The sequence below is a fragment of the Rhipicephalus sanguineus genome, chromosome 1 (genome assembly GCF_013339695.2).
Source record: "Rhipicephalus sanguineus isolate Rsan-2018 chromosome 1, BIME_Rsan_1.4, whole genome shotgun sequence".
Taxonomy (NCBI): domain Eukaryota; kingdom Metazoa; phylum Arthropoda; class Arachnida; order Ixodida; family Ixodidae; genus Rhipicephalus; species Rhipicephalus sanguineus.
In genome coordinates this window covers 78,806,472-78,819,403 of record NC_051176.1, presented here as the reverse complement: position 1 = coordinate 78,819,403, position 12,932 = coordinate 78,806,472, and the positions used below count along the sequence as shown (strand labels likewise).

The window sequence follows — 12,932 nt, the reverse complement described above, 5'->3', positions numbered from 1 at the left end:
GAACTGTTTTTCAGTAATGCGGGGTCCCTACTAAATAGTTCTGTTCATACATTAAAGCTTTAGCTTACCTCCTTTTTTTTGTTTTTTTTTGTTTTTTTGTTAATGTGTACCTCGCAGTGAGCACGAACTTTTTTTTTTATCACTGCTACGTTCAGAGTGTCTTAGCTGAGATATCGACACTACGTGAAGGCAAGTATTCAGTCTTTAACAAACGCCACAAAACACAAACGCCGAAAGCACAATATTCGGGCGAATGATCTACCTCAGATAGCTAAGAGCAAAGTTCGGTATACGTGGGGCTCACATTTCGGATAGCGTAAAAAAAAAAAACGACCAATGAATCACACACACGTCGAAATTCATGCACTGGACGAGAGTGTTCTTCCCAAGCGACGAAATTCCCTGAGAGCCGCTGTATTCGAGACTATCAAAGCCTCACTTCTGTGTCAAGCTGCGAGTAAGGTAATGGCCATAGGCATCGCTGCGACAACATGGGCGAAATTTTATTGTAACACCGTGCAATCAACTGTACTGTATGCCTTAAAAAGGACTGTGCAACATATATGTTCTGCGCCGATTTCATCTGAGCATTTCAAGTCGTTCATTCATGCTTATTAAAAGCTCAATTTGCAGGTCAATAGCAAATTGAAAAATTTTGACACTCTCTGACATAGGAACCACTTTTTCACCGCCATTAAAAAAGCAATAAATGAACGACAGTTAAGGAAGAATGCCAATAATGCGTCCGTAATTCTTGTTGCTCTGGATACAAAATATGTTCTTGTGGCGGCTGCAGGGACACAAGGTTCTGGCACTTCTTTACCGCGCCTTTATTTTTATAATGTTTTTGACTACTTGATGTCATTCTTATTTGAATTATGACACCAAGCTAGGCTCAAAGGTTATACCGATATTGCACTGTTAACTGCGCACACACGGTTAACTCCATTTTCGTACGTAGAATATGAACAAAAATATGGCGCGGAACAATCTGTGGATAGTTGCGCTTGCTCGAATTTTAAACGTAATTGCGTATCAATTAGGGACAACCGTGCTCAAGAGTATTGCTTTGCTCGGTAAGACTTCATAATAGCATACTGATGAAAAGTTATCATCACAGGCTCTCAATATAGCGTCTCATATAGCATCCAATAGTGGCAATTGTTGGGTATGCTCAAACACCGTTCACTTCCTTCTCGATCACTCTAAAGAAATGCACAAAGTAAATAGCAAGTATTTTGGTTAAGGCAACGTCGAGAAGTGAAGCTATCTTTGGTAGCAAGCTGACTTGATATGACTAGAATCCCAAGAATGGGGCTCACACGAAGAGCTACGCCATAGGTGAAAGTTTTGCCTGTGTTAAATACACTTGGTTACGTAACCATTCTTTTTTGTCTCTGTTCACAGAGCAACATCTTCACAAAGAGCATGCTACAATGCAGGCCAAATTTATACATCATGGACTGTCATGACGGTCTAGTGCAAATGGCAATGAGTTATTTAGTTTTGATAAGCATTACCATCACTAAGATATTTTTCAGCAAGCAGCGTAAGAAGTTCAGTCCACTCTAGTCTTCCAAACATTCGGCTTATAATTATTACAGGTCTTACATTCTGATTTAACATGCGGGAAATGACACTTAGGCAAACCAGATAAGCGACAGCAATGAATCTGTTTTCTTTCCATCATAAGTGATTAAAATATTTTCTCAAGCTAACTTGGTGGAATAAACAGTCAGGTGAAGGGAACTTAACTGCCGTTTAAAGGGCCCACTAAAAAAATACATCGCGTCCACTATATTGTTTTTTCTGTGAAAAGGAAAGTAGCCTGTGCCTTCTAACCGCACCAACGTCTCCTAAAAAGTCACATCACACAGTGTTAGCTATTTACATACATTTAGTGACGTAGGCTGAATATAATGTCGAAAACTGAAACCCGAACCTCCCTTTTTCAACTTTCCAAAAAGGAACTTGGACATCACGCGGACATCAAGCGGCTGCATGGAGTGAGACTTACATGTTTGGTTTTGATGATGTAAAATACATCGATACGTTTAAGTTAGCACACGCTTTGAATAACCTTCACGTGGACACTCTGGAACGCTTCGTACGCTTTAGCAGATAAATTTTCGTAATAGTTCAGTGCCTGACACAACATCGAGACGGCAAGCATGCTCATGCTGGTATTGAGTCACTGCACCGGAACTTTTTAATCGTGAAAGTTATCGTCGTTTGCGTGCAGCGCACTAATAAATTTAGCAGGCGCGACAGATGGCGCGCTGCACAGCTTATATGCCCGACTATGTTTATAATAGGGGGCTCGTGTAATTCTGATACGTCAGAAAGCTCCACCATTGTTGGTGGTTGGATATCGTGCCGCAGTTTCGCAGCGAGTATATAGTTATGGAACAACACAGTGATGAACTTTGCTCCCATGTCGTTTTCAACAAATTTGAACGTTTCGACCACATCTGCCTAGCGGGAAAGAAATAACCCGCCCTGTGGACTGCGCTGTGCAACGTTGGAAGAGAAAAAAGAATGCAAAGGCAACTGTACAATCGTGAGATTGCCTAGCCATAACTAGATAGTATGTAAAAAAAGAGAGAGAGAGAATGAAAATTTATCACCGGTATTGACATATGTTCTGCTAAATTGCTGAGACTGTAACGACTCAATGGTTGCAGTTTTCTCGCTTAATTAATACCCTTGCCCGATCACTAAAAACAACTTTGGGCAAAAATCTCGTTCACAATATCACGCACGATTCACCAGTGCAACGGATACCGTCACCCTCCAAACACAAGCATCCGTGCGCAAAATCGAAAGGGGTACACGGAGCAAGTCCACGTCGCGTGCGCGCAGTAAAATAACTCGCGCAAGAAAGACGGATACACGTGGGTGCACAGCGACACGAAATTATAGCATCCCCCTAATTCTTTCGCGTCATGACGCACTCGCAATTCGAGGGGGTCTTCGCGATGCCCCGCGGTTGCTATAGTTCTATAAGGACGTTTCCTTGATCCGAACGGCGTCGTCTTCTCTGTCAGCGATTCGTGCCGTTTCTCGATTCAATAGGATGTCCCAGTGTGTTACATTGCTGCTCGCGCTGGAGCCGCACGGTATACACAGGCAGCGCGTCGTGGTGGCAGCGGCAGCAGCAGCAGCGCTAGGAGCAGCAGGCGACGCTTAGCGGCGGCGGCGGCGGTGCGCAGTCGTAGTTTCCGACGTGGTTAGATGGGCCGGATGTCAGCGTGCTGTGTCTCCTTGTGCCTGCGCAGGTCCACTTTCCTCTGGAAGGCCCGGCCGCACACATCGCAAGCGAACGGCTTGAAGCCCGTGTGCTTGCGGCTGTGGGTGATCAGGTTCGAGGACTGGCTAAACGCCTTGCCGCACACGGCGCACTTGTGCGGCTTTTCACCTGCGAACGACAAGAAGAGGGGCACGTTTCAGCAGCAGCGACGGTTGATGGCTTTCGCCCACTTTGCGCGACAAAAGCCAGCGCTTCATCAGCGTGCGCCTCATCATCACCATCGTTAGTCTATTTATGTCCACTGTCAAGGTGAAGGTTTCCCCCTGCAATTATTCGCTCTTTTAAGCCAGTTGGCACCGCATTACACCTGCGAATATCCTTGTATCTATGTTGTTATCATGAAACGCGGTTCTATTCACATAACATCCACACTGTAACTCCGATATACAAGCGGTTATCTACCATAAGCATCATGAGGCCCGCTAACCCCATTCCTTTCAATAAATTTCTGCTACAGTATCAGCTATCCCAATTCGCTCTCTATTCCACTAATCCACCGCCTAGACGATATGCTGGACGTAGTAGATCTATAAAGCATCCACTTTGTCTGGTGAAACAGCCACAACCACAGAAAGCGTTTGGCAAGTGAAACTGGGACTGAATTTACAAATCCTAACTCTTTCGCCATTAGCCTCCGCGAATGACTCGTTCGCTGTCAGTACTGACCAGCGCCTTCTCTTATGACCTACTCTAAATATTACGAACTCCTTTGCGAATACTGTTGCAGTGAACAAGCCCGAGAATGCCAGGGAAATCATTTGACGCCTTTCACTATGCACAAAACGTGAAGTGTGTCAATATATATATATATATATATATATATATATATATATATATATATATATATATATATATATATATATATATATATATATATATATATATATATATATATATTGGCTGCTGCTGCAAAAAAAAAAGCCGAATCAAAACTCGCCCAAACAATTGTACATTCCTACTGCTTGATCTGCAGTAAGCAAGTACACTCTGCTTCTGAAATTTTAATTTATTTGAAGCATAGTTTTATTGCGAGACTTCTGTTCATGGTAGTCATTTGTTTTATGTCTGTACGTTTCAGTCAGTTCTAATTGCACAATTATCGCACTAAACAATTTGCACGACAACCTCACGACGCATAAGGAGCCGAGAAGAAAGTATCAGTGTTATGACCATGGCAAGCAGTAAACGTATCCATCAGATGATTGCCTTAGTGTGCATTCTTAGATACGTAAGAATGCATATGCAGGTTTACTCGTTCTAAACTCTACTTTATGACCCTACAAATTATTTTCCCCCTTAAAAGGCTGGCGGAGTTCACTAATATTCTTGCTCACGAAAATTAGAGATTATATACGGATTCGAATAATATATGAACGGTGTTGTACAGCTATTATTTTGCCCAAACATTTGCTTAAAAGCATCTGCTCCTAAGAAGAGGTATTCCTTCAGAGCACGTTTATTGTTTTGCATCATTATCTAGAACAGCACAGAAGAACAGGTCTGTAAGTGAACTGAAATGATTGAAGGTCTCGTTAAAGTGTCGAAACTCAAATGAATGGAAGAACTTGAAAGATGGAAAGGCGCGAAAGAAGTCTAGATGAGTACAGTTTGAAAATATTGGTACACAAACAGCTATAAGACGAGTACAGCTCGGATATATAAGTTAAATGGTTAAGGAAAACAGGAGGACAGATATAAACCCAGCTGAGTACCGAAGCGCTAGATGATATACATTCTGGTTACTCGTCATGTGGGAATTTCCCTAAAAGATGAGCTAAAAGATAAAAAGAATACAATTCAGACCGACAACTACAGCGCCAAAAAAGGACGGCCTCAAAACACTACGTCGTTCAAAGAATCCTATCGTTCTTAAGGGTCACTGAGACAACACGGCCAGGGTGCATACGTACTATAAATACAAAGCGGTCTCCCGTATTCCGAAGGCGGCAACTAAAATTATTCCAGCGATCATTGTCGCCACTTTGTCGGCATATGCGCAGTACACCTCCACGAGCCCGTTCGAAAAGATTATCACAATAAAAGACAAGCGCGCGAGAAAGCGGCTGCTCCCCCCCCCCCCTCTTCAGCCAGCTCCCGCTCTGCGGCATGTAAAAGAGCAATTGGGCCGACGATTGCCGCGATCAGTGCGCCTCATGAGGCAGGCGGGGTGGGGAGCCCCTTCCCCGCCTCCGCACGCCAGAGAGCGCGCAAGTGGGGGTGGCGGCCGACGTGTCACGTCGCAGCGAACCCATCGCGTAACACATTCAATATGTCGAGCCCGCTGCTCCCGTTTTCTTCTGTTGCGCTTTTGTGCGGTGGCCCCTCTTGCTCTCAATGACTAAATCAGCGAGTAATTTTTCGTGGGAGCTGCCGCGGCCACGCCGGCGACCCCTAGGGCGAGGACGCCCTCCCCTCCTCGGGGTCTTCCTGGCGGCGTGTTCAGGCCGCGGGCTCGCGCAAGATGAATGGGCCCAGTTTCAGTGAATAGCTATCGACAGTGAACCCTGGCGGGGGCTCGCCCGCGAGCCAGGCTCGTGAGCCTGGACTGCAGGGAGTCGGAACCACTGCTCCGTTCAGTGCAAGGAGCAAAACGCGCCGTCACGCCGCCTCGGGTGCCAGGAACGCGAAACGGTGTATAGTACCGCGGGGTTCTGCATCGCTTCCGCTCCCCTGTCATAACCGCGCTTCATTTTATTGAGAAGAGAAGAAATGTCGATTGGAGGTAATGAAGTGGCGCTCATAACCCGCGGATGATATATTCGTCGAGCGCAACATTTTTGTCAATCGCAGAAAGTAAGATGTCTAAGATGGTCTAATGGTACACCCAGATTTTTTTTGTTTTCCTTTTTGCACAACATTCCGTACGGATTGCGACCATTCAGTGTAAAATTATTTGTTAGAATCAGTATCAGCGGATCGCGATGCGGGATTTTATGATTACCAAGGTCCAAGTGTGGCGAAAAGCACATAAAACACTGAAAAGCTTTATGACACTGAAGGTAGTAGGTAAGGTGAGAGGGGTGGTTGTCTTATAAAACACGAGTCACAGTAACAACACAGCGGGTAGAATGATGCTGTCCTTGTTCCCAGTGAGAGCGTATCAAATTACGTGGCATGGGTTAACTGCGTCATTTGTTCTGCATAACAATCGCTTTTTTTTTTTCGTCCTAGAGATATGGTATGCTGTGGTACCACGGCAAATCAGTTCTACAAAAGCGTGCAAGGTGGAGGTTCCGCGTTCGAACTCTAGACCGGGACAAACTTTTTGTGAGCTGGCAAGCGTTCTTACTAGGAGATGCTTGTGAATTTCCTCGTATGCCTTTGACAACAAGCAAGTGACGAGTAGTTGCTTCCCTTTCCTGAGCTGCTAAATATCACAGAAGTAAAAGGTGATTTCTTCGTACGACAGCTTCAGTATAATGATGCCTGACAATGTAAAATATTACTTTCGTGCCGTTACCAACTCCGTGATGACGCCAGCAGTACCAGTTCAACGTTCATTCCTACACATACTTCATCATTCTCTAGGCTGAAACAAAGGCACTCTTAAATCGACAAATTTATTTTTTAAGGTTTGTTTCGGAGAAGTAAAAGAGATGACAACACTGTCAGTGAAAGTGAGTGGAATATCAAGTTTTTCATTCACCTAGTGCAAACTCAGCGATTAAAATAATAAACTAATGGACGTTAAACGCCTTCATCATGTTGAGTTCTAAGTAAAAGTCTAAGTTTCCAAGTTTTCTGCCTTAACAAGAACCACAATCAGGGGCACTTTTTAAGGCAGAAAATAAGAACCAAGACAACTCAGGATTTAAGGCTCCGACAAAGTTTAATTTTGAAACTTGATGGATACATCATATGGCAAGGATGTCTGAAGCAGAAATTCTCTGACACAAACAAGATACCTCAAAGGAAAATGACCGAGTCTGTTGTTTCTTGAGATGGACTGCCTAATTGTGGCGATGTCATCGCGGCATTACATATATAAGCAGTTTTCCTTGCAACATTCTAGCTCATTTGATAGCAGCCTACGCTAAATTCAGCATATTCTCGAGTTTTGAATAGATCATTAAAATGTTTTTTTTTTCTTCGGAGTAACATTACTTGGGGCTTTCCCAAGATATAATGGGAAGTTCCATCCAATGGGTAGCGCTGTCACATTTTACCTAGGATGAAGAGGTCGGCTGTGACACTGCGTCCGTCATGCTATGTAAGTAATGAAATATATAATGAGGTTCCGTCGCCTCACAGCACCTGATTCTTCCCCCAGCCCGCAACAGTAGGCATGTGTCGTGCTATGAAAATAAAAACATTTGAAATTGCGCGAAATGAGAGGTAAGAAACGACGTTCACTTAAATATTCGCGCATCTCCTGGCATAATAATTCCGACTGATGAAGAAAGGATGCGCACAACTTGCGATACCCTCCAAAGGGTGCCGAGGAAATGGTCTTTACGCAAGTGATGACCACAGTTAGCTTATGGTACAGGCTTCCGTTTTGAAGGTGCAGCCGTCGAGGGCTTTAGCTCTGGGCGATGGCCCGGTGACTGTACATGCCAGAGTAGAGGAATCACGTGCCTATTCGCAGCAGCACCCGCTACCTCCTCGCGACATCCCCTTCCTCCAGGGGCCTTGGCAGGCTGCGCCCCTGGTGGCGTGCATTGTTAATGGCCAGCCTGATTGTGTGTGCCTCGCCGATGGCGTAATAGCAGCGGGGCACAGCGGGGTTGGCTCGCGAAGAGCGTGCGGCGCAGCGCCCTTACGGGGCGCAACACGTCCCCAGGGCAATTAAGTAATCTGGCCATCTGCATTCAATCACACGTGGTATGTACAACGCGACTGGGGAAGAGAAAGGGCGAGGAGGCGAGACGGGTTCTTTTTTGGGTGCGGTGTGGGTGGAGGGGGCGTAGGGGTGGGCGTACGGAAGAAGGCGGAGGTGGGAGGGGGTGCGCTCGACGCACGCTTAACGTGGCCGCCTCGCGGCAACCGGTCTGAAACGCGTCACTGCGTTTTTGACCCGCGAGCTGTACCTTTGACGAGTTTTTCGCAGTGGTCTTCATTACTGTCAGATCAATTATTTAGCGGATTGTTTGGCTCTTATCGGCATTTTTTCCCGTCGTTAGCGAAATCAGCTGATTAAAAAGGTGTGGTCAGCTAGTTGATCGCTAAAAGAACGCGAGATAATGAAATAGCAGACGTTTTGAAGAATTGATGAAACGCGTGGGGCAGTATTTTCTTGACAATCGGAGATATTATCGTCGGGAATCGATAAACAGACCAGTGCATTACGAAAATTGTGGTGTCCCGTGGAACCCTTCGGTAGAGCCTACAATTAAAGGGACGCTAAAGCGAAACAATGAATTTGTTTAGATTGATAAAGTGTGCTCGGAGAACTCTTGTGTAGTTTATTTCACCACCATAGGTTTATTATTAGAGGAGAAAACCAAGTTCAAAGTTTCATTTTTAAATTTCGCGCCGAACTTTGCAATTCATGACGTAAAAGGTCTCAAAGAGCATTTAACGTATTTTGGCGCCACTGGCTCGACGAAATTTCCACAAACTCGTTATGTCAAGTCTCTGGCCCACTCAGAAGACAATGTACTTCGATTTAACCGATTAGGAAATACGTAGGCCCAAGCCGGCGCCGTCAAAAATATGTGACGTCACGGCAAATGGTGCGGGAATTCCAAGGTGTCGTCGCCACCTGTATTTTCTTTTTGCGCGTTTTCTCGCTTATTAAGCGTCTTCTCAAAGCAAGCGTGGTGTTTTTGGTATCGTGGAAGACTACTTTACTAATGGGAGAAAAATCGTTTTGCTCTTTAGTGTCCCTTTAAGAGTTTGTTTCAGCTCAAGCGCGAACTGAGAAAATAGTAAGATGAAGTGGTCGCGCAACACGCATTCATGTGGAGCCTTCTTTCCGTCTCTTCTTGTGCCGCTACTCTTTAATGAAATGACCATGTTCGAACTCTCCGTTATTTCACAAGTTGTTAACAATCATAAACAATCCGACTTACTTTTCACCGTGAAAGTTTATAAGGTGCGTACAGCAGGCTTGCCAATTAATTTAAAGCGAATTAGAACTCCAGCACATCTATTAAACACCGTTGTCACTAACGAAATTTGACGGAAATAACAGAAAAGACAAGAGCACCACTAAAAGAAGTTTCACGGTCTTAAACAAATCGGGTTTATAGGACTCCGCGTGTGAGGACTGCAAGCCCGAGTTACACAGTCAATGATTCGCACCCTGTTCGTATATGTGCATTTGTCCCGGCTGAACAAATATTGCCTGTGTTTCCTTCCGTTTCCGAGGACGCAGCTGCTTGCTTTCAGACAAGAATATGTTTGCCAATAATATGTCTGCCATCAGGATTGGCGGAAACGTACCTTTTACTAACAACTCGAGGGTAAAGGCGTTATCGAGAGAGGTTCAAGCGAATAAAAATTCAGTTATAGTGAGCGCTGTGCCGTGTCCACTTTTCGTCTTCATTTGTGTTAATCTGTTAGCCAGAACATCGCTGTTAGCCACGATGTTCAAAACGCAGCAGAAGCACGCAGCAGAAAAGTTCGCGCGAGCGCCGCTTGCATAGCGCTTATAGGCGGAAAGAAATCGCGTAATGTCTTGTCGCAGGACTTCCTGTTTTTTTTTTGTTTTGTTTTTCTATTTTCGATTTGTTTGTCACGTCAGCATGGGTTGAACAGATATGTTATTCACTGTTGTTACACTTATTCAATTCATTTATGGAATCAAATCGACTTCATAATTACGCGCATGAACCAACTATAAGTTCGCACGCATCTTAGCTCGTGTTCGCAGAAGGTTATTGCGACAGAATTCGCAATTAAGCAGTTTCCAGGGAAACCTGACGCTGAACATAATATTAGCGAATGGGGCCGGTCACTGATGAATCTTCGCGAATTCGGACCGTTATTATGCATGCGTGTGCAGGTTTGTACAAGTGTACTTAAAATATACGTATACGTCTATCTACATTTATGTCACCGCCATTCATTCATTCATTCATTCATTCATTCATTCATTCATTCATTCATAGGAGTCACACCGACTCATGGCCCACTTTGCATATATATATCACTCAGATGTCCGGAAGTAAAGCTTCTTTAAGGCGAAGCGAGATCATAGCACGAGTACGAAACAAGAAAGTGTCATCTCAGTGGCGAGTAAGAATCAAGCACGTTCTGAGAGTAGTTGAGCACCGCATTTACAAGAAAAGTGCCGACGAAATATCGTTCCGTTATTGCTTAATCGCACGGGTCAACCGCGTTGCTATCTTTCAGGCCAGACAAGGGCGCTTTAATAATACTTGAAAAGTACGTGATTATTTGTAGGAAGCCGCTTTAAATATCCTCTTCCTTACTTTCAGTACTTCGTTTATCTAAATGGTTTTCCATTCGCACTCGCGTACACTTCACAATAGTCGAGATAAGTGACTGAAGCCTGTGTATGCTTACTTAAAACTTCGATATTTCGAGTTAGAGGTTCTTGAAAGAGACGTAAGGGGAAATGCAGTGAGGCTACCCAGACCGAGCCCGATTGGCTACCCTGCACTGAAGAAGAGAGGAGACTGAAAGATGAGGAGGAGGAGGAAGAGAGAATTTCATACTTCGTGCCAACACGCGCACACAAAGATTCTTTCTTGAGATCACACTCTATTCAAAGCCAGGAACGCTGGACGCTGCACCTTCGACAGTTTGTCGAACTTCCGCGCAATGGAACAGTGCAACCTAATGGATAGCATTAAAAACGATTATATTGTGAGACTGGCCCAAGTTCATCAACTCTCACTGAGCAACGTCGGAAGGGTACTCCTCTTGAAAACCATACTGCACATTTAAAGTTCTTAGTCGAAACATCTCTTGCGAGTTATAGCAGTGTTTCGATAGAGTACATATCAGCGTTGTAGCAGTCCGTCAGTACAAAACCCTGCTGTAAAGCAGCATGGAAGTTTGGGCAGCTTAATGACAGTGGCGTTAGCCCATTTTTAGTGACATCGAGGTCTGCATTCTTGAGTAAAATGCTTAACACCTTCTGATAACGCGCACATTCATCGAGTGAATTCATCTAGGATGTGGGTTCGGATCCTACCGTTGGTAAGTTGTCTTTTTTGTTCACATCGATTCTTTTTAACATTTAATTTCTACATTTTATTTAAACACAATAAAGCAATTTACCCTATGCTCTTCTTGCCTTCACAAGGTTGTGACAACCGGAAATCATGCTGCACGGTTCCCTTTTGTCTCATTCTATAACTTCAGAGAACAGAAAACACCAATTAGGCGTTTTAGAGCTCAAAAACTTGAAGGACCCACATAACGTAGTTTGCCGTCCGTAAATGTTATTTGGCTTCGCTAATATGTTCCACATCGCGATTATCTGACTGTTGCTCTGAGTAAGAATTGAATATCAACAATAAAAAACAAAAACAAATGAGAAAGTGGTCCAAAACTTTAGCAAGAATTGGGCAACACGTACTCGAAGTGTGTGCCGCTGATGTGGCTAGCGATGTGAAACATCACTAACCGCCGCAGTAAATAGTACTAACATTACATTTAAACACATACACACACGCACGCACACACGCGCATATATACTCACGCACGCACACGCTCACACGGACACATGCGCACACGCACGCACACATGCATGCACACATTTGCGAAACACAGCATTCTATTCTTTTTGAGCGAGGTTGCTCTCGGAATTCGTGAGCGAGAGTGTGAGAAAGAGATCGGCTTAGAAGAAGAGCACTTTCGGCGGGTGCTTTGCGGAATGCAGCCGTACGCGCCTTCGATTCGGCGCCAGGGGCAGCCAATGACCTCCGAGGTGTGGAAAGAAAGGGGCGGGAGGAGACATTTGAAGACAATTCTCGGCGCGCTCTTGTTTCTTCCCACGTGGCTGCGGAAATTCCATTCTCTGCCCTCGTCTTCTTCTCGTCGTTCTTTTTTTTTCTCCTTCCCTATTCCGCGGCTGTGCCCGAAGGAGCGCTCTCTCGTCCCAATGTTCTCCCATTCGAAGCCGCAACATGAGTCTCTCTTTTTCTTTTTTCTTTTTTCAACCGCAGAAAGCGGTTTTCGCCGCACCACGAATCACCTCGCAGTGAAGCCAATAGTGCGGGGAAGCGAGCAGCGCTTTTACACTGCAAGGGCGACGACGGCGGCGGAGGAATTGCAGCTGAAGTAAAAAATAAGAAGGCCGGTGTTTCTTTTCACGAATGTTTTGAAAAAGAAATGAGAAAGAGGCGCTCGGTGAATTCCTAGCCTCCGTTGTGGTGTGTTTCTCCCTTTTTTTTTTCTTTTAAACCGTGCTGAGGCGTCAGTGTTATAAGTTCGCGATAAGGATGTGAGCCGAAATGAGATTCCAGACGACATTTAGACGAGTACTCTTTGAGGAATAGGATGCGGTGCGGCGTTTAGAGTAAGCAATAAAACATAATCTGCAGCCTGGGATCCACTTGTGCCGCGAGCGCGGCGCGTTCTATATCCTCGTCTCTCGAGCGAGCTGATAGCGAAAATAGGATGAAAGAGCGGAAGAAAGAAGGAAAAAGGGGAGCTATTTTCCCCTATAACTTGGGAAAGAATCTCTTCATGCCTGCAGAGTGGG

General features: G+C 44.8%; 1 protein-coding gene across 1 annotated transcript in view; it reads right to left on the bottom strand.

The window, feature by feature from the left end:
* Positions 1-2,599: 2,599 nt before the first annotated feature.
* LOC119393233 (zinc finger protein Gfi-1-like) overlaps positions 2,600-12,932 on the bottom strand; it is a 100,105-nt gene continuing 89,772 nt past the window's right edge. The window contains exon 5 of the mRNA XM_037660146.2: positions 2,600-3,418. Coding sequence (XP_037516074.1) covers positions 3,231-3,418 — 188 coding nt within the window. The 3' untranslated portion in view covers positions 2,600-3,230. The remainder of the gene's footprint in view (positions 3,419-12,932) is intronic.